The sequence below is a fragment of the Hyperolius riggenbachi genome, chromosome 2, assembly GCF_040937935.1.
Source record: "Hyperolius riggenbachi isolate aHypRig1 chromosome 2, aHypRig1.pri, whole genome shotgun sequence".
Classification (NCBI taxonomy): domain Eukaryota; kingdom Metazoa; phylum Chordata; class Amphibia; order Anura; family Hyperoliidae; genus Hyperolius; species Hyperolius riggenbachi.
The window spans coordinates 249,401,263-249,428,390 of NC_090647.1; the positions used below are offsets into that span (position 1 = coordinate 249,401,263).

The 27,128-nt window shown below is 43.5% G+C and overlaps 2 protein-coding genes across 7 annotated transcripts in view; one reads left to right on the forward strand and one right to left on the reverse strand.

Annotated features, from left to right (window-relative positions):
- NF1 (neurofibromin 1) overlaps nt 1-27,128 on the reverse strand; it is a 343,136-nt gene that overhangs the window by 89,920 nt on the left and 226,088 nt on the right. For all 5 annotated transcript variants that reach the window (XM_068268482.1, XM_068268483.1, XM_068268479.1 and 2 more), the window contains 3 exons: nt 17,433-17,865; nt 14,287-14,627; nt 10,033-10,235 (listed from right to left, as the gene is read on the reverse strand). In XM_068268482.1, coding sequence (XP_068124583.1) covers nt 10,033-10,235; nt 14,287-14,627; nt 17,433-17,865 — 977 coding nt within the window. The remainder of the gene's footprint in view (nt 1-10,032; nt 10,236-14,286; nt 14,628-17,432; nt 17,866-27,128) is intronic.
- On the forward strand, nt 884-26,543 carry EVI2A (ecotropic viral integration site 2A). Of its 2 annotated transcripts, none has more exons than XM_068268485.1 (2): nt 884-928; nt 24,650-26,543. In XM_068268485.1, exon 2 carries the CDS (start codon nt 24,662-24,664, stop codon nt 25,436-25,438), a length of 777 nt encoding a protein of 258 aa, XP_068124586.1. In that variant the 5' UTR covers nt 884-928; nt 24,650-24,661; the 3' UTR covers nt 25,439-26,543. The 2 variants fall into 2 exon arrangements, with proteins under 2 accessions (XP_068124586.1, XP_068124585.1); XM_068268484.1 differs by lacking the exon at nt 884-928 and adding an exon at nt 20,632-20,718.

Here is a 27,128-nt window from a genome sequence, read left to right on the forward strand (position 1 = left end):
GCGGGACTGAGTTATTAGCCTAAAAATAGAGCCCAACACAATGACAACCAGTGTTTATCTCATGATAGAGTAGTCTGTGAGAAACCCTCTTAAGTTATTTTACATGTAAAGGTATCAGGCAAATACAAATATCACCTATACTTCTGTCATTTGTTCAAAAATGTATCAATTTATAAAAAACTAGTGGTAAGCCGGTTTAAAAACGGGCTAGGTCCGTTCCTATGCGCGCGGCGCGCCAGCGTACACGCCCCTCCTGGCCCGGTCCTCCTCCAGCTCTCGCCGGTGTCTCTGCATCTTGGCCATGCACATGCGCAGTGCTAAAAAGCTCTGACGGACGGACGCAGCGACACAGGAATTTTATAGTATAGGATATATTTTATTAATATGGAAGGCCTGCCAAAACTTTATTTTGTTCTGAATAGAGGATGGCAGGTTATAGTAAACCAGAGATGAAAAACAATAAAAAAAAAAAATTATACATACCTGGGTCTTCCTTAAGACCCCTTCAGGCTAAAAGGCCCCTTTTGTACTTAATCAGTTTTTCTCAGTTATAACTGAAAGAAAACTGATTTTCAAGCCTTTTAACTGAAATCTTTTTCAAAATGTGCTGCTATGGAAAAATAATTGGGTACCAACGCGTACTAACTCATACCAACGCATTAAGTGTAAAAGGACCCCAAGTGGTCCCTCGCCGTCCTCTTCTGCTACCTAGATCTTCAGTAGATGACCCGTTATTTTTGCCAGGTGCTCCCATCGCCGAGAGCATTCTGCACCTGCACAGTATTACTGCGCAGGCGCAGAATGTTCCTAGCAACAGGAATGCGACAGGGGAGCGCCCGCGGCCAAACTGTCCCTGCACCAACTGGCAGAATTACCAAGGAGCTTTAGCGGAAGATCAGCCAGAAGGGGGCTGGAGGAAGCCCCAGTGGTATATACTTTTTTTATAGTTCATCTCAGTTGCACTTTGAGGCTAGGAACAATTAGGACTTTATTGTTGTCTGTAAAAACTGTTTAACTGTGCCATAGTGCTTCAAGGACTCCCTTAACCACTTGCCGACCGCACGCTTATACCGTGCGTCGGCAAAGTGGCAGCTGCAGGACCAGCGACGCAGTATTGCGTCGCCAGCTGCAGGCTGATTAATCAGGAAGCAGCCGCTCGTACGAGCGGCTGCTTCCTGTCAATTCACGGCGGGGGGCTCCGTGAATAGCCTGCGGGCCGCCGATGGCGGCTCACAGGCTAAATGTAAACACAAGCGGAAATAATCCGCTTTGTTTACATTTGTACGGCGCTGCTGCGCAGCAGCGCCGTAAGGCAGATCGGCGATCCCCGGCCAATCAGCGGCCGGGGATCGCCGCCATGTGACAGGGGACGTCCCGTCACTGGCTGCACAGGACGGATAGCGTCCTGTGCAGCCCAGATCTCCCGGGGGGCCAGGTAGGAGAGGGAGGGGGAGAATGTCGCCGCGGAGGGGGGCTTTGAGGTGCCCCCCCCGCAAAATGCTTGCAGGTAGGAGCGATCAGACCCCCCCTGCACATCATCCCCATAGGGGGGAAAAAAGGGGGGCGATCTGATCGCTCTGTGTGGCCGAGGATCTGTGCTGGGGGCTGCAGAGCCCACCCAGCACAGATCCAAACAAACAGCGCTGGTCCTTAAGGGGGGGTAAAGGGTGGGTCCTCAAGTGGTTAAAGGATACCCGAGGTGACATGTGACATGATGAGAAAGATGTGTATGTACAGTGCCAAGCACACAAATACCTATGCTGTGTTCCTTTTTTTCTTTCTCTGCCTGAAAGAGTTTAACTTCAGGTATGTAAGTGGCAGTTCCTGTGAGTCAGGACTAGGTCAGACTACAATGTGCCCCTCACGGATAAAAAAATTACAACTTTAAAAAAAAAAACTTTCCAAGCAGAAAATTGCTTCTGAGAGCAGGAAAGAGATAAAAATAGTCAACAGTTAATAGATTTTAGCTCTGGCATCCGTCAATGAATGGGTCATTGTGCAAAAACAATACAGTAAAAACTTAAACGTAGATGTAAATATGAAATAAAACTGTGTAATATCTTAAAAAGTAATTTTTACGAGAAGGAAGATAGATACAATTGTTTACTTCATTAGTTTATGTTCACCTTGGGTGTCATTTAAAGAACAAGTGACACCCATTCTAACCTAGAAATAAAAAACAAATATATAATTAGATAAATACTAGTTCTACTCACATAACAGATGTATTGCACTGTCCACGTTATGATTCCTGTGAATTTTATAGAGGAAAATCAGAGAATCCTATTCAAGGCAGTTTCCATTTTTGTTACCTTTGACCCCCTGACCATTTGCTCCCTCACTTCTTTTCTCCTTTGGCCAATTGGGTATTTGTTACCCTCCCTCCTCCCAGAGTCTTCAGACACTCCCACTGAGGTCTACACTAGGAAGTGCACTGTCTTATGCCATTAGAAGGGGGGGGGAAATAAAGGGAAGAGAAGGTATATATTATAGATAAAAAGATCCCCCAGCATGCAACTTTTTGCCAATGGCTATTAAAGGGCCAGTGCTCCTAAGGTTTGTAATAACTCCAAACCATAACAGCAGAAAGAGTTTTGAAAGTTTTGAATGCAGGATTAGCATCATTATCACTCAGTACACTCAGACCAGTTGCTATTGAAATTTGATTTTTATGGTGACAATCCCGCTTTAAACTCCCTGTGGCTGTGCACAATTGTGCACATGCTCCAGCAGCTCCCCCACATGCAAGCGCCGCTCTCAGCCAATAATATTAACCATTCTCCATATACCTCAATTGGACATGAGATATGAATCCTCTTTTCCTACCCAATACCTATGCAAGGACGCAAGTTTCACGTCCACTGCTGTGTACAATTGCTGGTGTGTAGCAATTATCATTTTGACCCATCTATCTGATGGGAAATTGCACGGTATGTACCAGGCATTACATGTTTTCTGAGGCTGTGTGAGATGGTACAATTGTGAATCAAGATGATAAAGTCATATGTGAATATGCAATGGGTGAACTGTATTGGAGGTTTGTTATGAAACTTTTCTTTGATTTGTAGGACATTTGGTGTGTATACAAAGGTGTGGAAATTGGTATTAACTGGTATGTGTGGTGTGGAACATTGGTATGGAGTTAGGGCTATAATTCTGTACAATGCATGCACATGTTGGAAAATAAGTTGAAAGTGGGTTGTACAGTTAAGCTACCCGTACACTATTTGACCACCACACCTATCAGACCGTGATTAAACCGGGATGACATTCCCTGTTTGATTTTGCCCAATACAACGTTTTTATCGAATTGGGCTAAATATTGCATAGAGTACAGACAGCTTCAGAGTAAAAATTGGACATAGACTAAGGTGCGGGTTGATTGCATTCAATTATTCGGGTTGATTGCATTAAATTATGTTGTAAAAGAAGGGGCAAAGCACTGTAGGAGTGTAGGCGAGTGTATAATATAGCATATTATATAATACAGCATATTGAGTGCAATATACATATGCTTGTTAGACACTTCATTATATGCTTTGGATGTGCAATATAATGAATAGGTAGGTATCTGACAGAGGCGGGAATGTATTCATGCAGGGGGTGCAATATATAGGTGTATAAAAGGCTGGTTATTGCAGGGTTATGGTATGTGTTGCATGTAAAACTGTAGAATAGTGTTATGAGCATTTGAGATTGTAAACATGGGGGTTATTTAAATGATTGATGATGCATATGGACTGTATCACAATAAAAAAAAGTGAAGATGTGGGTGATTTACCAGTTTTAAGAGGACTGATAAGCAATGTTCAACATTTAGTGCATGTTGAATGGAGGACCCTTGGAATTATGGAATATGTATATATTTCTTATAGTTTTTGTATAACTATGTATAGGTTTTCTATTTGGGACAAATGTATTTGGTGTTTATGCATTGGGAAGCAATTGACAAGGTTTAACCTTTGAGATGCTGTGCATGAGTTAGCTCATAGGAGATAACTTAGTGCAGCAGCTAGGTCTATACTGTAACGCCATGCAGTCAAGTGATTGGTAATCACTAGTGATTGGTATTCACATGGTTTGGGCTTGTAAGGACAAGTACTAACAGAGCTCCTCTGATAATACTCATGCCTTTCTACACTGCCATCTACTTGTCAATACATGTTACTACACTACCTCTAACATAACTACCTACTGCCTTGTACTTTGTATGGCTCAAGTCTAACAACTGTAATTATACCACACCTCACTGCGTTATCGCAGCCAATTTTTGCTCATATTGCAATGCGATTGAAATTTTGTTTGCATTTTCCGCACACAATGTACCGCACGATTTCGTAATCTTTTTAAACTACAATAGAATAAGCATACGTGCGGAAAGCAGGTAAAAAAGCAGAAAGGAGTCTAATTTTTTAGTGTGCTGTCTGGTTGCAACAAAGAAAATATAATTTGCAGGCCACTATTTAAATTGGTGGTTAAAGGTATTTACTGATGTTTTTTAAGCTGGGGATGGAAGGAGTGTTGGAGATGGGAGGGTATAAAACATTGGCTGTACCAGCCTTCATCCCCTGGTGTAGAGGCCTGCAGCAGGTCGGGTACCCGCAGGTTACCCGAAATGTAGGTCGGGTGCGGGTACCCAAATTGATTCGAGCTGCGGGTGCGGGTCGTGGGTAGTCAAAACAAGCATAAGATAATTCTGTATCTTTTACCTTCCCAAAATCTGTGATGAATGCTGGCACCAGAATACTTTCTTGCTGGCTTGTTTACTGCTTCTCATCTTTAACCCTCTGGGCGATACAATTATATCGCCCAGGAGGTGGCGCAGCACTATTTTTTAAATTTTTTTATTTTTTAAATTATGTAGCGAGCCCAGGGCTCGCTACATGATAGCCGCAGCGCGGCGGCATCCCCCCACCCACTCCGATCGCCTTCGGCGATCAGAGTAAGCAGGAAATCCCGTTCAGAACGGGATTTCCTGCTGGGCTTCCCTGGTCGCCATGGCGACGGGGCGGGATGACGTCGTGACGTCATAGGGAGTTCCGATCCACCCCTCAGCGCTGCCTGGCACTGATTGGCCAGGCTGCGCAAGGGGTTGGGGAGGGGGGGGGGGGCTGCGCGGAACGGCGGGTAGCGGCGGATCGGCGGCGATCGGAAGTTACACGCAGCTAGCAAAGTGCTAGCTGCGTGTAACAAAAAAAAAATTATGCAAATCGGCCCAGCGGGGCCTGAGAAATCCTCCTGCGCGACATACCCCGAGCTCAGCTCGGGATTATCGCTCAGGAGGTTAAAGAGGAACTCCAGTGAAAATAATGTAGTAAAAAAAGTGCTTCATTTTTTACCATAATTATGTATAAATGATTTAGTCAGTGTTTGCTCATTGTAAAATCTTTCCTCTCCCCGATTTACATTCTGACATTTATTACATGGTGACATTGTTACTGTGGGCAGGTTATGTAGCTGTTTCTAGCTGTTCTGGCTGTTACAGACAGCTGTAAACAGCCATTTCCTGTCTGTGAACATTGTTACATTGTGGCAGTTTGCCCAGAGTACCGCGGTACTCAGAGCTTCTTGTGGGAGGGGTTTCAGCACAAAATCAGTCATACAGCGCCCCCTGATGGTCTGTTTGTGAAAAGCATTATATTTCTCATGTAAAAGGGGGTATCAGCTACGGATTGGGATAAAGTTCAATTCTAGGTTGGAGTTTCTCTTTAATGCCAGCAGACTCCTTCCTCCTCTCAAGCGGACACCTCCCCTCCCCCCATACTAGTGCATATAACTGGGAACATGCCAGTGTGAGATAAAATATGTGTTTTTTCATAGATAACCAGAAATCACTGGGGCATGCTCTGTTCGAGGAAAAGGTGTGATAGGAAAGCTCTGTCTGTTAGTGATTGGGGATATTTGATAGGACAAGAACTAGATAATGTTCTGGCGTGTTCTCTAAAGCTGGAGGGAGGAGGCAAAGAAGCACATGGCAGATTGAGAAGCACATGCCACATGTGACAAGATCTGCTGGCAGACAATGTAGCTGCATCCACAACCACCTAGCACACACAGGTAATGTGTTTGCTGCATAAGACAAGAATAATTAAATACAGGATTTTATAATCGGACAGGTACAAGACAATGGGGCAGATTTATCAACACAAGTGCATGCAAAATGGAGGGAAATCTATTGTAAAAAAAAAAAAAAAAAAAAACAATTGATGTGTGTGCTGCTTTTTATCTTTTTTTTTTGGTTGTGATAAATCTTAACTTTGATTCTAATTGGTAAGTCCTGAGTAGGTGTGCATATAAAGTATATTTGTTCTCCCTGCTTAAAAGCCTTGTTGTACGCATATGCAATCCTGATTTTCTTAAAGAGACACTTAAGCCAGAAAAAAAAATGAGTTATACTCACCGGGGGCTTCTACCAGTCCCCTGCAGCAGTCCTGTGCCCTCGCAGCCACTCACTAATCCTCTGGTCCCCCGCTGCCAGCTAGTTTCGTTTTTGCCGACAGGCCCGTCAGGACTGGCCACACGTAGCTTTTTCTGCATTCGCAACTGTAATTGGCGCTATTGCGGGCCGCAACACGTACAAAAATACGCGTTGCGGCCCGCAATAGCGCTAATTACAGTCGGGAATGCGGAAAAAGCTACGCGTGGCCATTCCTGACGGGCCTGTCTGCAAAAACGAAACTAGCTGGCAGCGTGGGACCAGAGGATTAGTGAGTGGCGGCGAGGGCACAGGACTGCTGCAGGGGGCTGGTAGAAGTCCCAGGTGAGTAAAACTCATTTTTTTTCTGGCTTAAGGTTCACTTTAATGAATTACTGTTTATTTTGCAATTTAGTAATGAGGAAAAAATAATTTAAGGTGTATATACACATCCAATTTGGATTTGCCAATTATCTCCCAATTTTAAATCTGTGTAGTATGAGAGATTACCTACTCGTATAGCTCCAGCAATGGAAGTGTCACCCTGACCACCACAATGCATGCTGGGAGATGTAGTACATTAAGGTGCCTACATCTCCTGTGATTACATTAATGTACTACGTCTCCCAGTGTGCACTGCAGTGGCCAGGGGGGCGGAATACTTCCACTAGATGTAGTGTAGATGGGGAGCAGCTTACAGGGACAGAAATGTGAGTGCTATGCTCTGCTATTTGTTGTTTGAGCAGGACTATTGCTTCTCTGTTTTTATTGATTTTAATAAGAGTAAAAAAAATCTTTAAAACACTTCTTTGGCTTTGGTTTGTGTATAAAAAAAAAGGTTTTATTTCCTTTACAGCTCCCCAATGTTGCTTTAAATGTGCACTTAAGAAGAAAATGGAAAAAGCGGGTTGCGGGTCTGCGGGTATCAAATTCACCTGAATGCGGGTTGTGGGTCGGGTGTAGGTAGCGGTTCTGCGGGTTGGGTATGAAAAATTGGACATGCGCAGGCCTCTGCCCTGGTGTATCTTAGGAGACAAAATGCTTTGGGTGAAGCAGGGGGCCGGTCAGAGCAAGTGTGAGGACATAGTACTGTGAGAATATGAGCTCACTGGTTTCAACTTTTGAGAGAGGAAAGCTATTTTGCTTTTAATTAACCTCCCTGGCATTTAATTTCTCCAGCGTTTCTGTGCAAAAAATGTTAATTTTCAAGCTTTTTTGTACTTACTTTTTTTTTTTTATATTGAATACAAGTTAAAATAGTTTGCTACAAAATGTTTATGACGCTGTGTGACCCTGGTGTCATAAAAAACGATCGTCGGAGAACGTCATCGCTGAGGGAGAAGGAAATCCGCTGAGGGACGTAGAAGACGACATTAGGGAAGCTATCAGAGGTACACAACGAGAGATAAGCATGCCAATGGGGAGTTTAACCACTTAAGCTCTCAGTCGTTTTCACTTTATGCATCCGAGCAATGTTCACCTCCCATTCATTAGCCTATAACTATCACTACTTGATTTTTCCGCCACCAATTAGGCTTTCTTTGGGGGGTACATTTTGCTAAGAGCTACCTTACTGTAAATGCATTTTAACAGTAAGAATAAGAAAAAAAAAAGGAAAAAATTCATTATTTGTCAGTTTTCGGCCATTATAGTTTTAAAATAATACATGCCTCCATAATTAAAATCCACGTATTGTAATTGCCCATTTGTCACGGTTATTTCACCGTTTAAATTATGTCCCTATCACAATGTATCGCGACAATATTTTATTTGGAAATAAAAGAGCATTTTTTCCGTTTTGCATTCATCACCATTTACAAGCTTATAAAAAAAAAAATATAGAGAGAAATATTTCATCTTTACATAGACATTTAAAAAGTTTAGACCCTTAGGTAAATAGTTATGTGTTTTTTTTTTTTTTTTATAGTAATTTTTTTTTTTCTTAAACATTTTATGTGGGCATTTTTGGGAGGGTGGGATATAAAAGTGTTTTATTTGGGGAAATATTTGTGTATTGTAATGTGTTTTTACTTTTACTTGTAGTTTTACTTTTTGGCCTTGAGTTTGTTTACATGACGTCACTCTAAGCGTACAATGTACGCTTAGAGGGACATAGCTTCAGAAAAAGCGAAGCTTCCGAGAGAAGCTGTCGCTTTTTCAGCGGGGGAGAGGAATCAGTGAACGGGCTCCATAGCCCGATACATTGATTCCGTGGCTACCGAATCCGCGGCCGGGAGTGCGCGCGCGATCGGGCGCGGGAGCGCGCCTGTCCTCGACGTTTTTATACGTCAAGGAGGACAAAGTGGTTAAGCACCAGTATAGGTTAGCCAGCTATAGGTGCCACAGTATAGGTTAGCCAGCTATAGGTGGCCCAGTATAGGTTAGCCAGCTATAGGTGCCCCAAGTATAGGTTAGCCTGCTATAGGTGCCCCAGTATAGGTTAGCCCGCTATAGGTGCCCCAGTATAGGTTAGCCCGCTATAGGTGCCCCAGTATCGGTTAGCCAGCTATAGGTGCCCCAGTATAGTTAGCCAGCTATAGGTGCCCCCACCCTCCCTGCAGATCCCCTGGCGGTTCTGTGAGTAGAGCATGGAGAGCATTATTCACCCTCCCTATGCACGCACACTCTCCGCCCTACAGCTCCTGGCTACTGTTCACAGTACCGGGAGATAGGAATGCTGCCGCACTGCTATGCTGGCTCCATGTGGGCTTCCTGGAGACTGATGGATGCATGTTGGCACACTGTGGGTTGCACAGATTGCTACCCACAGTGTGCTGACAGACATCCATCAGTCCTAGGGAAGCCCACAGAAGCAAAAAAAGAAGAGCTGGCGGAGCACTTCAGTTTTAAATCTCCCTCGCAGCATGGACGAGCCTGACTCCTCCTTACCGCTTTCAGCTGAATGAGTCAGGCTCATCCTTAATGCTAGGGAGGTTAATTAAATGCTTATGCACTACTGGAGGATTCCTCAGCTGCATGAGATGCTTGTAGATATTGTATGCTGCCTGAAATCTGTCAAAGGTGAGAAAGAGAAGAAACTGAGGTGAGCCAGACTGAACCCAAAAGGAAAGCAATGGGTGACAACAATTATCATTAATTAATGGTGATAGGAGCACGCTTTAATTACAATATTTGAAAACCTGATTGCTGAAACATGTACAATACTACAAGACTATCCTGGAATTAATTAGACCTGCATTGCAGTATTCTGTACAAATTGATGAATCCATAAGTAGCCCATTTAGCTAGAACTTTATAAATTTACAGTAAATGGACAGGCTTTGTAAGTCAGATGATTGATCGTTTGCCTGGTTTGCAACTATTTGGAGGTGAGAGCTTAACCTTTGTGTAAGCACAGTGTTTTACTTTCTTCTTACATACATCATAATGATATTTTCTAAGATTTAAATAATTGAAAGTAAACAGATACGTGATCTCCAGATCAAGCACTCAATTTTTGCAAATGGCATATTTTCATATACTGTAGTTTTAAAAATAAAATGGGGAACAAAAGTGATCCTGTAAGACATTTGTTAAAATTCACACTTCTGAAGGCAGTCTTCCATTTCCCATTATAAAAGTCTGGTTCTTACAGAGTGTAGACAAAATGTACTTACTAGCTTTGCTGAAGCCCGAAATGCATTCCTCCAGAAACTCAAGTGTGAGGTGTGGTTCATTAGCTGCCAGGGTTTTGCTGATGGAAACTATGAAAAGTGTATTGTTAGCTGGGATACAAAGACCCGAAGTCTCCAGTAACTGCCCCTCAATCTTTAAATTAAAGGTACATGTTAAGGCACACAGAAGGTTATAGGCAGCAGACCTGCAACAAAACACAAGGCAACACACTTAATACAGTAAAATACATAACATTATGTAATATTTATTCAAAGAACATATATTACAGAACAGGCATAAGCAGTGTACATTTTTTTTACCACTGTTCTGATACAAAGGTTGCATTGTGAAGTATGATTTTCTAATACCCTGTAAGCTACAATCTGAGCTACACAAAGACCTTTTTAAAGTATTTACATAGAGTATTTTAAGGCATACATATCAGTAGTTTAACTCAGCTAATCTATGACAGGTTCTTGTAATCTGTGGAAAAAGTCTTCAAATGGATCTTATTTTACCCAAACCCATTCAGCTCAGCTCACTGTGCACCAGGGGCGTTGCTAGCCCCAAAGATCAGTGGCACATGCCCCGGATCTATTCTGGGGTGTCCCAGATGTCCCCCAGGCAGTCAGCTGTGGTGCTTCAATGGCGAGCATGCTGGGAGCTGTGGTGCATCAATCAGGGTTATGCTGGGTGCTGTGGCGATATGCTGGGTGATGTGATGCCTTTACGAGGGCATGCAGGGGGCTGTGGTGCCTCAATGGGAGTTCCGTGGGAGCATGAGAGTAGGTCCACTAGAAGGTCAGGGAATGCTATGAGGGAACTGCCAGACAACCTGGAGGCAGGCCAGCCAGCCCAGCAAAATTCCAGACTAGCCAGCGCAGAAGCCAGGTAACTCTGCCTAGTTATGTTTAAGTGACGCTGCCTATTTATGGGACATGCTCCATTTTTTTTTTTTTTATCAATGGAGAGGGGGCTTCAGCCAACATTTTGCTGGACAGGTCTACTTACTGCTGTTACGTTTATGTAAATTTGGCTCCACCCATGACCACATCCACATTCTGCTGCGTGGCCACACCCATTTACCATTTGGAGTGCCCAAAAATGCCCCGGATCTCTTAGGATCCTAGCAACGCCCCTGTTGTGCACATTGAGGTAAGTCAAATGCTAATGTTTAACTCAACTTTGCAAAGAAATTCTTAATATTACACTGTTGAAGCCAACAATAACTTTACAACAAAATAAGTCTGTCCAACAACATGTAAGAAAACATTTTAGCAGGAAAATCCAGTACACCTAAAATCAACACCAACTGAAACACATTTTAGGTAATACATAAAGTGTTATTCTTCAGGGATGACGGGTATTGCATTTCCCCATGCACGAACCATAGGAATGGTCAATGAGACGCAAATAATTTAGAGTTGATGTAGCATTATACAAATTTTGCATGCACATTTATGCAGCTTGAACATGAACCAATCAAATCCTGCTGAGGTAAAATTTGATTGGTCTATTTCCAAACTGTATAAATTTGCATAATCCTGCAGCAACTCAAAATTATTTACATCTCATTGGCCATCCCTTGTGAACTAGCAGTGGCGTGTCAAGTAGGCTAGGTTGTGGCAGAAGAAAAAATGATGTGCAAAATACTGAACTTAGTATCACATAGCAAACAGTAATGCTGCAAATGCAGCAAAGAGACTTATTAGTAGAATACAGTGGACAGTTTGGGGTGGAACAGTGGATAAAGCAGTAACCTTGCAACACTTTTATGCAGTGTTCAAGTCTTGGGCAAGACACAATCTGCATTAGTGTTGACGTTCGAATCCGGGTTTCTTAATTCGAAAACCTGAATTATGTTGTACGCCACACTTCGGCACCAAACCTGGTAGAGAGGGTCACGAGATCATTGTCCCTCCAGCCACCAGACTCGCCCCAACCTTTAATACCTTCACACAAGCTCTCAAGACTCACCCTTTCATGCTCGCATACCCCCCTACACCAGCACCATAATATGTTCTGTTAGACACCCTCTCGCAGACACACCTATTGTCTCCACCCCCACCCTTTAGATTGTAAGCCTCTGGCAGGGCCATCTCCCTTAGTGTTTCCAGCTTGATTATGCAATCTTACTGACAATCACCCCTCTTGTGGACTAGAACAGTCTCTATTTTGACCTATGATACTATTATCAAATCATCTGCATGATCTTGTTTTGTTGTGAGTTTCCTGTATGTCCTACCTTGTATGTTAACCCTTTTATCTATTGTGCAGCGCTGCGTAATATGTTGGCGCTATATAAATACGATAAATAATAATAATAATAATTGTCCACGTGGTGCTTCACACGACTCAGATTCTCCCTCCTTCCAGCTTAATTCGGGTTAATAATTCAGGTTTATGAATGAGGAAACCCGGACTCAAACACCAACACTTATTTGCATTTAGGTGGAGTGATGTCCCATTTCTATGAAAGTTTTCACCCATATCTCAAAAAAAACATATTTGTAGGTTAACTGGTTTCCTCCCCAAATTGGCCCTTAAACAATGTAAGCACTGATACAGACATGCACTGTTCAATATAATCTGTAAAATGCAATGCATAAAAGTGCACATTAAGTCTCAGAAGATCATAGCACACCAAAATGGTCATCAGACCGTGCACTGCTGGCACCCACTACAACATCCAGCATCCCATGCAAGCCATAAAACGTATTGGACTCTTGTATGGACATGCACTTTGTTGGCAATTAAACGCATGAATAGTGCCAAGCTCATATTTCTCCTTTATTCAATGCATAAATGTATTGGTGTCACAAGCATAAGAATAACTAGTTCAATTGTAAGAGTTTCTGATCTGTCTAGAGAGGTTTCTCTAAAATTTCTGTCAGTGACATATCACAATCACATACTTAGGAGTAATTCCTGTGCGTATTGAGATTATATTGTGTGGGCCATTACTATTAGTTATACTTTCAATAGTAGTGAAAGTCACTGCAGTATATTGACCAGGAACACTCATAGTATATCTCTGGTCATAACTAAAAATGTTCAGCAATCAATCCTTGTGTAAATAATATAAAATATACATGTGGTAGCCTAAAGGTGCCCATTAACGGTACAATTTTTACTCCAAATTCGATCTTTTGATGCACTTTTTAGATTTCATTGTATAGAAATGTGCCGTTTGTGGCGCAAATCGATGTAATACAATTTTGTGGCTGATTGGAAAAAAAGGAAAAGTTATCGATCTGAAAGTTGGACTTTATAATTGAATCAGAATGTAAAACCTTCTTAAATCATTCTGTTAATGGGAACAATCGATAATTGCCTTCCGATTAGTTAAGATCGTTCAAATCATGTTGAAACATCGCATCTGATGAAAAAAACTGTACCGTTAATGGGCACCTTTAAAAACACAACCAAAGCGCTACAGTTTGGTCAACTCACTGGTTACTAGTGACGTTTTTGCATAATGAGCCATCAGCTCCCCAGGCAGTGTCTTTTGGTTACTGATCAGGCTGAGGACTAGGGTGGAAGGAGGTAGGGTGGAGGAGCAGCAGAAAGAAGTGAGATGGAAAAAACGCTTATGAGAAAAAATCATATATGGCCTTTATTTTAATTAAGCTGCTACTGCATTTCTTTAATATATCAGTGCAGCAACAACTGGGGCTATTTAATTTTATACGTGGAGCTTCATTTTAAAGTTCTTTCTGCCACTCACCACCATAGGCAAGTACTCTGCCAGATCTGCTCTGCAGGGAGTGCTCCTTTAACAGAAACAGACACCAGAAACCAGCCTCCTAGAGGAAACATTTTACCCTTCAATCTTAAATACCTGTCAGTAGTAACATTATTAATACTAGTCATCTACATCTTGCAGTGAAGATGTGTACTGATAGAAAAAAATGCTGCTTTATCAAATAAAAGTGTGTTCAATTTCTGGACGACATAGCTCATAAATATTGTTTCATGTAATTTTAAGTGAAAGATGCACATCTAAATATGTGCCCTATATATAGAACTAAGCACGTCCACCTCTGGTTACAAACTGACGCAAATAATGTCACTGGTCCCTCATATGTTTGACCCAGGCACGAAATACAATTGCAAAAAAAAAAAAATTAAAAAAACCCTTTGCCCCCTCCCCTTCTATAGACAACAATTATGAACATATAAATCCCAGGGAGAGATTACAGATTAAGTTCATTAACACTATAGCTAAAACTGAACAGAGATGAATAATTTTCTACCGTAAACTTGGATCACAACTTCCCAGGTTGAGTAATGCAATGTTAAGTAGTGTTCCAGGAACATCCTTTGGACGGATTTTAGTGTGTTGGGGAATGGAATCAGGTTGTGATAGCTCCCATCGAGTCCGTATGTGAATGATAGACTGAACAATGGCTTCACACTCCTGGTGCATGAATGTGAGGGGTGTTCCTTGATTAATAATAGTCAATGTGAACTGATTTTCGTCTACTAAGCAGATTTCTTCAATCTCTGAAGAATAGTAGATATCATTGAGGAACACTGATTGGCCCAAAACCCGCGTCCTTTCCGCTGAAGTGATCTGGATTGCTGTAGAACCCACCTATACCCATTAAAAAGAAAAAAAATAGCGTCAATGATATGAAAAATAGAAGTGTACCAAGATTGTTATTTCAAGCATGTTGCATGTTATCATATTGCACCTGGAAGAGGTCCCAAAATTCAGCACTAAGGATGATCAAAGAGATGCAAATAATTCAGAAATGATGCACATTTTTATGATCGTTTTATTGATTCTCATGCATCTTGAAAGTGGACCAAACAAATGGACCCACACACTAAAAGAGGCTGTAACTGATTGCTATGCACAGCAATGGTGTATATGCTGCAGTGTGAATCACTGGGGCTCGTTCAAACTATGCAATGTCCAGCATCATTTGGTCACACCTACTACAGCTAGTCATGCTGTAATGAGAGGAGGCCCCATCCAACATAAAATGAGGCTGTAATGCCACTGCAGATCCGACTGTTTTGTTGTGTGCTGCTGCCCTACACTGGTGATAAGGGACTTGGACAAACCTAATCTGCAGTGATTGATAAATAATACGTCTCAGCTTAGCAATGTACAGTAGATTCTCAGTTATCTGGTACTTGTGAATTGGTATATGCCAGATAAATTTAATTTCTTGTTACTGGAGTGTAACTATTAAAAATAGGCCCAACTAATACTGTACTATGGGCAATACAATTCCTATATCATTAACTCTGTATTAATGTTGAAAGAGCAGTTTAAGTCAAATCAAGACAAGCAAAGACAAACCTATCTAAATGTAAGTTTTATTAGTGTACCGTATTTCGCGCCGTATAAGACGCTCCGGAATATAAGACGCACCTAGGTTTAGAGGCCAAAAACCAAGAAAAAAAACAAAAAACTAAACCTGGTGCATCCATATTTCAGGAGCACCTTGTACATGACCTCCTGGCCTCCCCCAAATGGTGTCCTCATGTGTCCTGCTGTCTGCCCCCAGTGTGCTGCTGTCTGCCCCCAGCTGTCTGCCCCCATGGTCCTGCTGTCTGCCCCCAGCTGTCTGCCCCTTGTGTCTGCTGTCTGCCCCCATGGTCTTGCTGTGTGCCCCCGTGGTCCTGCTGTGTGCCCCCGTGGTCCTGCTGTGTGCCCCCGTGGTCCTGCTGTGTGCCCCCGTGGTCCTGCTGTGTGCCCCCGTGGTCCTGCTGTGTGCCCCCGTGGTCCTGCTGTGTGCCCCCGTGGTCCTGCTGTGTGCCCCCGTGGTCCTGCTGTGTGCCCCCAGTGACCTGCTCTCTGCCCCCCCATGTGTCTGCTCTCTGCCCCCCATGTGTCTGCTCTCTGCCCCCCATGTGTCTGCTCTCTGCCCCCCATGTGTCTGCTCTCTGCCCCCCATGTGTCTGCTCTCTGCCCCCCATGTGTCTGCTCTCTGCCCCCCATGTGTCTGCTCTCTGCCCCCCATGTGTCTGCTCTCTGCCCCCCATGTGTCTGCTCTCTGCCCCCCATGTGTCTGCTCTCTGCCCCCCATGTGTCTGCTCTCTGCCCCCCATGTGTCTGCTCTCTGCCCCCCATGTGTCTGCTCTCTGCCCCCCATGTGTCTGCTCTCTGCCCCCCATGTGTCTGCTCTCTGCCCCCCATGTGTCTGCTCTCTGCCCCCCATGTGTCTGCTCTCTGCCCCCCATGTGTCTGCTCTCTGCCCCCCATGTGTCTGCTCTCTGCCCCCCATGTGTCTGCTCTCTGCCCCCCATGTGTCCGCTCTCTGCCCCCCATGTGTCCGCTCTCTGCCCCCCATGTGTCCGCACTCTGCCCCCCATGTGTCCGCACTCTGCCCCCCATGTGTCCGCACTCTGCCCCCCATGTGTCCGCTCTCTGCCCCCCATGTGTCCGCTCTCTGCCCCCCATGTGTCCGCTCTCTGCCCCCCATGTGTCCGCACTCTGCCCCCCATGTGTCCGCACTCTGCCCCCCATGTGTCCGCACTCTGCCCCCCATGTGTCCGCTCTCTGCCCCCCATGTGTCCGCTCTCTGCCCCCCATGTGTCCGCTCTCTGCCCCCCATGTGTCCGCACTCTGCCCCCATGTGTCCGCACTCTGCCCCTCATGTGTCCGCACTCTGCCCCCCATGTGTCCGCTCTCTGCCCCCCATGTGTCCGCTCTCTGCCCCCCATGTGTCCGCTCTCTGCCCCCCATGTGTCCGCTCTCTGCCCCCCATGTGTCCGCTCTCTGCCCCCCCCCCCCCCCCACCCCCGGGTTGTCTGGTGTCCTCGGTCCCCCCTGCGTGTCCTCGGGTCGGGCCTCCCTGTGTGAGAAATAGCAGCGCTTACCTTCTCCATCTTGCCCGCGGCGATTGAAGAGATCCGGCTTCAGTGGGCGGCTTCCTCCAGTGCCGGCTTGTAATGACGCGTCATCGATGACGCGTCATTACAAGCCGGCACTAGAGGAAGCCGCCCACTGAAGCCAGATGTCTTCAATCACCGCGGGCAAGATGGAGAAGGTAAGCGCTGCTGTTTCTCACCCAGGGGGGACCCGAGGACACGCAGGGGGGACCCGAGGTGCGGGTAGAGGGAAGCGGGGAGGAAGGAGACGGCCACAGCAGCACCACAGGCAGGGAATCCCCGACGGCGGGTCGCGGTTCATATCGGCGGGCGTTCGGAAGTCGGGGATTCCCTGCCTTTGCCGTATAAGACGCAGGGCCTTTTTCTACCCATTTTTTGGGGAGAAAAAGTGCGTCTTATACGGCGAAAAGTACGGTATATACTGTAGAATAAAAAGATTTGAACTTGATTGATTGAATTTTGCAATGTGGGATTTTTTTTTTCCTGGTTGCTTGAAAGTCCAGAATAACTGAGATTTTACTGTATTTGCACATTATAATAAGGATTTACTTACTTTTATAGCAACTTTAGTGTCTTTGTGGGCCAGTTTAAGTGCATTATGGAACATCTTCAGGTCCTCTTCCAAAGCTAGTGTGGCAGCTGGTAGTTTCTGTTGATCATGGTCGATATGCTCAGCTAACTTCCCAGATGGATCAATGAAAATGAGTCTCTTGCTGCCTTTCAAGCCAGTTAGCAGTCTTTCATGGTATTTCGTATACTCCCTCACCCAGGAGTTACAATTGTAAATGTAAACTGCTGCCACATTGTCATATGCAAAGCCAGGGAAAACCACAAACCACTTTGAAAGGAAGTCTGTTTTAAAGCGATTGCTGGGCCCAGCGTGAGTGAGATCTACCACTATCTCATATGGCTTGGCATAGTATGGCTTTAAAGTCAGAAGAACATGGTAGATCAGTAAATCGCCATTTATTTGTCCAGTCTTGAACCTGTAAGGAACAGAACATTTATATCCTCAATTGGAAAAACTAGTAAAAGTTCAAACATGTAAATGATAATATAAAACAGTACATTTCACTTTTCTAAACTTGTTCTATTTAAAAATTCATGAAACAGATAAAGCAAACATTCGTACAAAATTTATATTTCTGTAACAAGTTTCAAATATACAGTATGAATCTCCACAACACTTATCCATTAAATAATAGATGTTCTGTCCAAGTCCTAGCAGTAAATTCTTATAAAAGTTGTACTTCGTGACAGGAAAAAAAACAGGATATACAATTCACAAAGAGTGGGAGGAGTATACTTCTACCAAACTTAAAAGGTCTGCCATTGTGCTTATAAAAACACAAAATCCCATCCATTTACTAGAATCTTAAGATTCTTGGGTCCTTAAAATCTGCACCATCACTCCATGTAATTCTGTTGTCATCCTAATGCTGCCTTTAATGGTTTTAGTTTTTGTATGAGTTTGTTTACATAGCTGTTCAAGTGTTAAAGAGAGACTGAAGCGAACAAAAATCGCTATTTTTACCTGCTAGGAGACAACTTGGGAGAAAAAGTAAATTGCATATAGGCCCAGGTCTCCCAGTAGGCTTAAAGAGAGACTGAAGCTAACAAAATTTTCTCTTTTTACCTGCTAGTACTCCATACTCTGATTAGATGTAAACTGCCGCATCCCCACCGCAAAACGAGGTCTTTAGACCCCCCCCCCCCCCCCCCAAATACCCAGGGGGCAATCCGGCCAGCGCTTCCTGAAAGAGGCACAGCTTTCAGCTGCAGCTCTGCCTCTACTGGTGTCAATCGACGCCTCTACCTGCCCCTCTCACTCTTCCTTCACAGAGAGGGGCGGGGAGAGGCAGAGATCCGCACGGCGATTGATGTCAAGAGAGGCAGAGCTACAGCAGAAAGCTCTCTGCCTCTCAGGGCAGCACAATCCAATCCACGACCAAGATGGTCGTGGATGTTTGCCCCAGGGGCAATCCGGCCAGCGCTTCCTGAAAGAGGCACAGCTTTCAGCTGCAGCTCTGCCTCTACTGGTGTCAATCGACGCCTCTACCTGCCCCTCTCACTCTTCCTTCACAGAGAGGGGCGGGGAGAGGCAGAGATCCGCACGGCGATTGATGTCAACAGAGGCAGAGCTACAGCAGAAAGCTCTCTGCCTCTCAGGGCAGCACAATCCAATCCACGACCAAGATGGTCGTGGATGTTTGCCCCAGGATTTGAGGGGTCTAAAGCCCTAGTTTTCCGGCTGGGATGCGGTGGTATACATCTAATGAGACTACTGAAGTGACTTAGCAGGTAAAAATAGCAATTTTTGTTCGCTTCATAGTCTCTTTAAAGGTTCACCCACTTCAGTGGTATCACTTTCCTAGTAAGAAATGGGCTTTTCTAATGAATTAGTATAGGACCATGTCTCCATACGTAATACCCAGCAAAAAAAAAAAATCAAGGTCGACTGTCTGTACTAGTAACATGAGCACAACAACTCCCATCTAGAACTGTACCACAACTAGGTAATCCATAGCGTGCCAAAGATGAGCCTCAATCAACCCACATTTTAAGGTACAGCAGTACATGTTAACACTAGCAATGACGTTCGCATAAATACCCAACATTACAGATTTACTTTAACGTAATTGCGGATTTTAAGAAAAAATTACGTTGTTTCCAGCTGGAATTAGTGGATAAACTAGTCTGTAGTTTGTAGTTACTTTAGTTTTATTTGATTTTGCTTAGGTGAAGCACACATAAATAAGCCTAAACAGCTTGGGAGATATACAGCCTAATGGCTTTAGAGTGAGAAAAAAAAAACAGAGTGGGTCTGAAGCCTCTATATAACCTTTCATTTTGTGCACAGAAACAAGCATTATCTTCTGTACACACAGGTCACACATCCAGCATGGATTACTCCACAGTCAATGATTCACCAGCTAATACTGTTCAATAGACACAAACAGGCCTACAAGGTCTACAAGTAAAGGCAAGAAGCAGCGATGAGTGGGTGTGGGCAAGCAAGAACATATTTTACAGTTCTGTACATAAGACTAGCGGCTGCTATGCTAAACTTTGCTAAAGAAAACAGAAGCTTCCTGCGTCAAGTTAATGCCCACAAAATTTAAAATGTATTTAGACCTCTGACAAACTATTCACATTTGCTTGTCCATCAGAAAGACTCCATAAACAGGTACACCAACTAAGAAGCAACTGTCTTGAGAGTGAAAGAAACAGAAGAAAATGCATTTGAATTAATTATAAGGAGGTTGTTTTGTGATCATGTTAGAAAGCAAACGTGTGTGTGAGTGCATGTGTGTGCTTTTTGACAATGAAAAGAACACAGGATTCTGATTGACAGGGGAAGACAATGAACATAACCAAGTTGTGAAGCAAGTAAACTGTCAAGTACCATGGAGAGTTTGCAGTGCACAATTCTAACAATGTCTAATCACGGAAGAGCCCCTGTTCATCAGCTGGAAGTTTCCTAACGCACCTATGTCTTATCCTGACTCAGCTGTGACACACCAACACTAAACAAACTTTAAACAAAAGATAGCTGTAGACGACTTATAAATATTGGTGCTCAGAGTTTATCTGGAGGATTGCACAATCCTCGTTAGTATTTCATAAAGTTTAGGGCAATGGGTAGGTTTTTTTTTTTGTTTGAAGGCCGAGTAGTGTTCAGCATGAGCAAACCAAACAGGAAGCCTGTCATCTCTGTGGTTTAGCATCAAGGAAGCTACAGCAAAGACTTAGTGCACAAAAAGATTTCACACAAGAAAGAGCGCCTAGCGGATGGCATAAAAGATATTTAACTGGATTTAAGAAACTAAAGGCTTAAGGTAAGGTTGTATAAGCTAACGGATTAATTTTGTAGGAGGATTCTTAGCAATCGTCAGCTAAACATATCTAATAGGTTCTAATATCTGTAGTGAGCTGCACACTGGGGTAAAAATGCATGCAAAGCTACAGGAACTCCTCTATAATAGTTACAGAAAACAGAAATGGGAAAAAAAAAAAGGAAACCTCTTCGTGGGGGGGGGGGGGGGGGGATAGAGAAAAATTTGCACAGATGACCACTTAGCATTTCCCCTTCCAAAAAGTGCTCAGAGCACTGATAACTGTAAATGACAACTAGATATAGTGTACGCAAATCATAATACGCAACACATACAGGAAGATCACTACTCTAGGAAACTGAAAGTTTACACATTTTGAGAAAAAAAAAAGGGTTTGAATTTTAAGCAAGATCTGCTAGATCTGCCATTTGTTATAATTACACAAATTGTTAAATAACATGAATGAATCAGGCTTATAGAGAACACTGGAATGAGGGGAAAGGGCATAACACACCAGGCATGAATGTCTTGTCTCACACTAAGGTCATTAAGGTTTTGACTAGCACGTTGCATTCTGCATCAGTTTTCTAAATCCAGATTTCTGGATGTGGCCAAATCATTGTTTGGGGAACGGTTGCATGACGCAGATATCTGTAACATGCCACGCATAATTTTTCAGCATCAGAAAAATAGTGTTTAGTGGAAACGGGGACCCATAGGCATTCATTGGAGCCAGTTTCTCTGCATCCAGAATTCACATGTAGTGGAAACAGACTGTCTCTATCTAGAAAGATTTGGCACCCTATTAATTGTTCACCAAGATACTCTGTGCAGATTTAGCTTGGTCTGTACCTGTGGTGAGGACACATTACTTGGTTTTCCAATAACATTTGTCTGAAATCTAACCTGCATTACCAGATGTGCTGCAGCACTATATAGATACATAGTAGATAGATAGTAATGCGGGTAATCAAGTCTCATCTACAGTGTGTAAGCAGAGTCAAAATCATGCATGTGAAAGACATTCACACTGCCTCCTTTTGAAATGGTTTGGGGCTTTATTGTTTGTTTGGGCTTTTTTTAATTATATAATTTTGAGAAATGAGAACTAGACGTATGTACCTACAATACAACCATGATGTACAATGAGATTTTCCTGCATGAGATCTTTCAATCAATTCTGCAAGATGATTAAAGGGAACCTTAACTGAGAGGGATATGGCTGTTTACTTTTAAACAATACCAGTTGCCTGACAGACCTGCTGATCTCTTTGGCTGCAGCAGTGGCTAAATCCCACACCTGAAACAAGCATGCAGCTAATCCAGTCTGACCTCAGTCAGAGCACCTGATCTGCATGCTTGTTGAGAGGCTGTGGCTGAAAGTATTAGAGACACAGGATCAGCAGAAGAGACAGGCAACTAGTATTATTTTGAAAGGAAAAATCCATATCCTTTTCAGTTTCGGTTCCCTTTAAGACCAAGTCCATTTGGTCAATGAGTTGAAAATAGTTATAGCAAATTTGTATAGAGCTTGAAATATCTCCAATGGAAAGCAAAGGGATAGGCACTTGAATAACCCATTTCCCAACTGCATGGAGTTTGCTTGAAATCTGCTTGCAAGCTAGAATTATTTGCATCTCATTGGCCTAATAGTTCCAGGTAGCAATAGAACTTTAAATCTTAAAGAATAACTGAAGTGGGAAGAAAATGGAGGCTGCCATATTTATTTCCTTTAAAACAATACCAGTTGCCTGGCAGCCCTGCTGTTCTATTTGGCTGCAGTTGGGTCACCAGAAACAAGCATGCGGCTAATCTTGTCATACCTGACAAAAATGTCAGAAACACCTGATCTGCTGCATGCTTGTTCAGGGTCTATGGCTAAAAATAGAGGAAGAGGATCAGCAGGGCTGTAAGGGAACTATGGCAGCCTCCATATACCTCTCGTAACAGTTGTCCTTTGAGTGTTTGCTGTTGTAAACATTATAAAGTGTTTTAGTTTATAGAATTTCATCACCAGGTTTCTCCAAATGTGAACGGTTATCTGGCTCAAATACTCAGACTCTCTCACAACAGTGATTTAGTAATCACATTGACTGCAGAGGTAGCAGGCTTGTTTTTGATACATTACAAAGCATGGTAAGCACTGAGATTCTAGACAGCAGAGGTGGGTTTAACTTTACGAGTAGAGATGATAAATGGGATGCTAATAATTCTAAGTTGATGCAATTTTTCTTTTGCAAATGTATGCAGCTTGGAAATTGATCAATTAATTGCTACAGCATCAGATTGGTTATTTCCAAGCTATATAAACTTGTATACAATTTGCATCAACTTTAGTAAGACTATCCCTATTCATAAGCCAAAGCTCAGCAACTAACACCACATACCCTATTTGAAGCCATAAGACGCACTTTTTCTCCCCCCATAAGTGGGGAGAAAAAGTAATTGCGTCTTATACAGTGAACATAGGGAATTTCTAAGTTACCGTTACCCGCTGACCCGAACCACCGACCCCCCGCCACATCGGGGACTCCCTACATTATCCCCCCCTTCTGTCCCCAGCGTGTATTTTTTGCTTCCCCTCCTAAAGGAGTCTCTTTTATTCTGTCACAATTAGGCCCATTTTCCAAAGGAAGCTGAAAATGGTAAAATGACCGCCTGTCAGCTGCTTAATGCAGTAACTAGGTGCTTGCTAGCTCTCAGCACAGGCAGTGGCGAAGCGGCACCCTTATGGCGTCACAGCTGAAATTTTGGTTGCCGGCTAACTTGTGTAAAACCATGACACAGGTGGTGCTACAAATGCTGCCAATCAGCTAGAAAAAGGCGCTTGTAGCTGGAATCCTGAAGTTCCTGTCAAGCACACAATTCAGCAATCTGTGGAAAAGGGGCCTAGGAATTTGCCTGAAACAAGTCACAATGCTTTAGAGGGCTTTGTAGGTTTTAGTTACCGCTAAGTACTCGGGTTTTTCAGATTTTAGAAACCAGGGCGCATATGCAATGAACTTTTCTCCTGAATTTTCTTAGGACACAATTTTTCATCCTCTCTACAAAGTAACTTTTCATCACTTTGCCACTGAAAAAGTACCAAAAAGTATGTAAAGCTCAGGAGACAAGCGGGGGGGGGGGGGGGGGGGGGCAGGCATCTCCCTCCCCATGTAAATCAGGGAGAGGAAAGATTTTACACTGGGCAAACACTGACTACATCTTTAAATAAATATTGTAAAAATTAGGGCTGGTTTCCACTTGTGCCACACGCGTCTGCGAAACGCGCTGCGGCACTTCCGGGTCTGTGGGTACGCAGACGAACCCCATCAGCCGTGCATGGCTATGGGATTCGCAGCCTCCCGCACAACTTCGGATGAAAATGCCGGCCGAATAGCTAGCGCAAGCGATTCGGCCAGCTGCACTATTACTCCCTGTGGCAGAGTTTCCCCGTGCAATTTGCCTGCGGGAAAACTCTGCGAATTCGGTGCGGAAATCGCGCAAGTGGAAACGGGCCCTTAAGCATTTTTCATTACGTTATTTTCACTGCTGTTTCTCTTTAAGGTCTCATTCACACTCGGGCACTTTCAGCAAGCATTTTGCGCTTCGCTGATCGCCAGCAAAGTGCTGCTGCACAAGGAATACAATGGAATTTCTCACACTGCGGCGATTGAAGCAATTTTACAATTTCTGCCGATCCCAAATGTGCTGCGTGCAGCATTTTTCTGGCATTGTGTCATGTATCTCGTTCACTAGAATGAGAATCGCAAAATGCAAACGCCGATGGGTGATTGTAATTCCAAGTGAGAAAGTGGCCTGAGAGTAAAATTATTATTTAACTTTAGTCATCTGACATTAATAAACTACTAGGACACTGCACTGTGCATCTCTGATGAATAAGCCACACTGAGAAAAGCAGTCATAGTGACGACAATGTTATGTGTCCCTGCAGGTTAACGCCACAATGAAAATGATGCAGCCTCCTCTGCGTCTTGTGATACTGGTACTTTCCACCATTTGTAAAGCAGAAGTAAGATTGACAGATCAGAATGGCCAGAAGAATGAGAGCATTTCTTCAGAAGTAAACAAAACAACCAATGTCTGGGCCTTGAAGCTGACTAATGATGGGAATGCTTCCTCTTCAGTTACCGTTGCTAGTTATGTTACAAAACAGGACTTCAATGCAACTACATCTTCAAATATGACAACCACGCTTATGGCACAGTACTCAAGCACTAAGAAAGCACTTTTCCTTTCAAGTCAATATATTAAAAAATCTCTTCCTACAAGCAAACCTCCCACCACAACCCCTAATAATACAACAAATGCATGCAAAGATGATAGATTTAAGACCGGAATAATGATCTGTGCTATTATAATAGCAGTTTTAGTATTGGTTTGTGCAGTACTGATCATATGCTCTATAGCACTGGCAACCAAAGTGTCCAGACTTAAAACCAAACTCACACAATCAAAGCGTCAAGCAAGAAGTAATGGAGACTTTTTAAGTGCTTCAAGTATTTTGTGGCCATCAGGAATGGAGACCTGGCAAAAGAAAGCTCTGTCGGCTAATCAAACTATGGATGAGATTTCTTTAGGAAATACAAACAATATTGAGGAGAATCACAAGCTCATGGAGGAGCCAGTAGGAGACAAGCCAAAAGACAATCAAGAGGACAAGGACAAAAACACAACCTCAAAAAATGAAACCATGACAGTCATATCCACAGTAGAGGTCTAGAGAACACTATATAGTAAATTTATATATACTGAACTGTTTGTAGATTTATTACTATGACCCACACTCCTGGGCGGCACCAGAGGGGTGCTGAAGCACCCCCTAAGATTGTCCAAGTACCCCCTGAACACCCGCAGCGGGAGCTGCTCGCCGCCCGCGTTCTCTCCCTTCTGAAGAGCTACAAGAAAATGCCCACCGATGGCCACAAATGAGGCCATCAGCGGCCATTTTCTTGTAGCACTACAGAGGGAGAGGAGGCCGCGGGAACAGCCATAGAGGTAGTGGCCGACAGCTCAGAAGGATGCATGAGCGGCGGCCGCAGGAGCGGAGGGGGGAGCAGGCTGGGGCAGCATACTACCTATTGACTGGGGCACCATACTACCTACTGGCTGGGGCAGAATACTACATACTGGCTGGGGCAGATCTACTATATAAACTGGGGCAGCATACTACCTACTGGCTGGGGCAAATCTACCACCTACACTGGGGCAGCATACTACCCACGCTTGGGCAGGTCTACTACCTATGCTGGGGCAGCTGTACTACTTATACTGGGGAACTATACTACCTATTTTGGGGCAACTTTATTACCTATACGTGCCAACTTTCCAGTGCATAGACTTGCCCCTTTTTGACCACGCCCCTGTTTTCCACCAATGCGCGCACAAACTTCATAGCTTCCCCTGGAAAACATCCAGCACCTGCATAGCACCCCCTAAAAAAATTTCCTAGAGCCGCCGCTGCCCACACTCCACAAATAAATTCAATTTACTTGATTCTGTCATAGAGTGTTACGGTTTTCAGATTTCAACTATTTTATGTCATATCTTTAATTTATGTGTAAGTTGTGCCATGCTCTATTGCTTTTTTGGTTGCACTTGCTAAAAAAAAGAAAAAGTGCTGTTGAAAAAAAAACTAGTGTCTTGCAGAATGTAGAAAGAATGCCCAGTACGACACCCCCCCCCAAAAAAGTTTAATCATTTTGTGATTGGATGTTTAGGTTTATCTCCATTTACTACGTTCTTGGCCACATTTCTTTTTCTGTTTTACCTTGAGAAAAATCACACATTTTGTGTACAGTTAAAAATAATTATATTAAATCATTACTCCTACAAGACAACTGCAGTGACTACATTGCTTAGTAGAATGGGCGCGCGCGTGCGTGCGTGTGTGTGTGAGTGGCGGTGTTATAGGCTATGAGAGATCAGTATTGCTGTGTGTAGATATGGTTAAATCTCCCCTATGGTCTCAGCAACAAGTGTTACTGTGCTGTGAAAAAAGCATTTATTCACAGCTATAATAGATAAAAGATCAAAGCAAGATTAAAACTGCCGCTGCCTATGGATAAATAAACTCTACAGAGTGTCATACTGTTAAAGCACAACTAGTATGGAAGCTGCCATATTTATTTCCTTTTAAACAAAACCAGTTTCCTGGCAGCCCTGCTGGTCTATTTGGCTGTGGTAGTGTCTGCATCACACCACAAACAAGCGTGCAGCTCATCTTGTCAGATCTGACATATAATGTCAGAAACACCTTATCTGCTGCATGCTTGTTCAGGGTCTATAGCTAAAAGTATTAGAGGCAGAGGATCAGTAGGATAGCCATGTAACTGGTGTTGCTTAAAAGAAAATAAATATGGCAGCCTCCATATCCCTCTCACCTTAGTTGTCCTTTAGGGCCTGTACACACT

What these genes read in the sequence shown, in the direction of transcription:
- EVI2A (XM_068268485.1), top strand. Translation starts at nt 24,662, where the DNA reads ATGAAAATGATGCAGCCTCCTCTGCGTCTTGTGATACTGGTACTTTCC.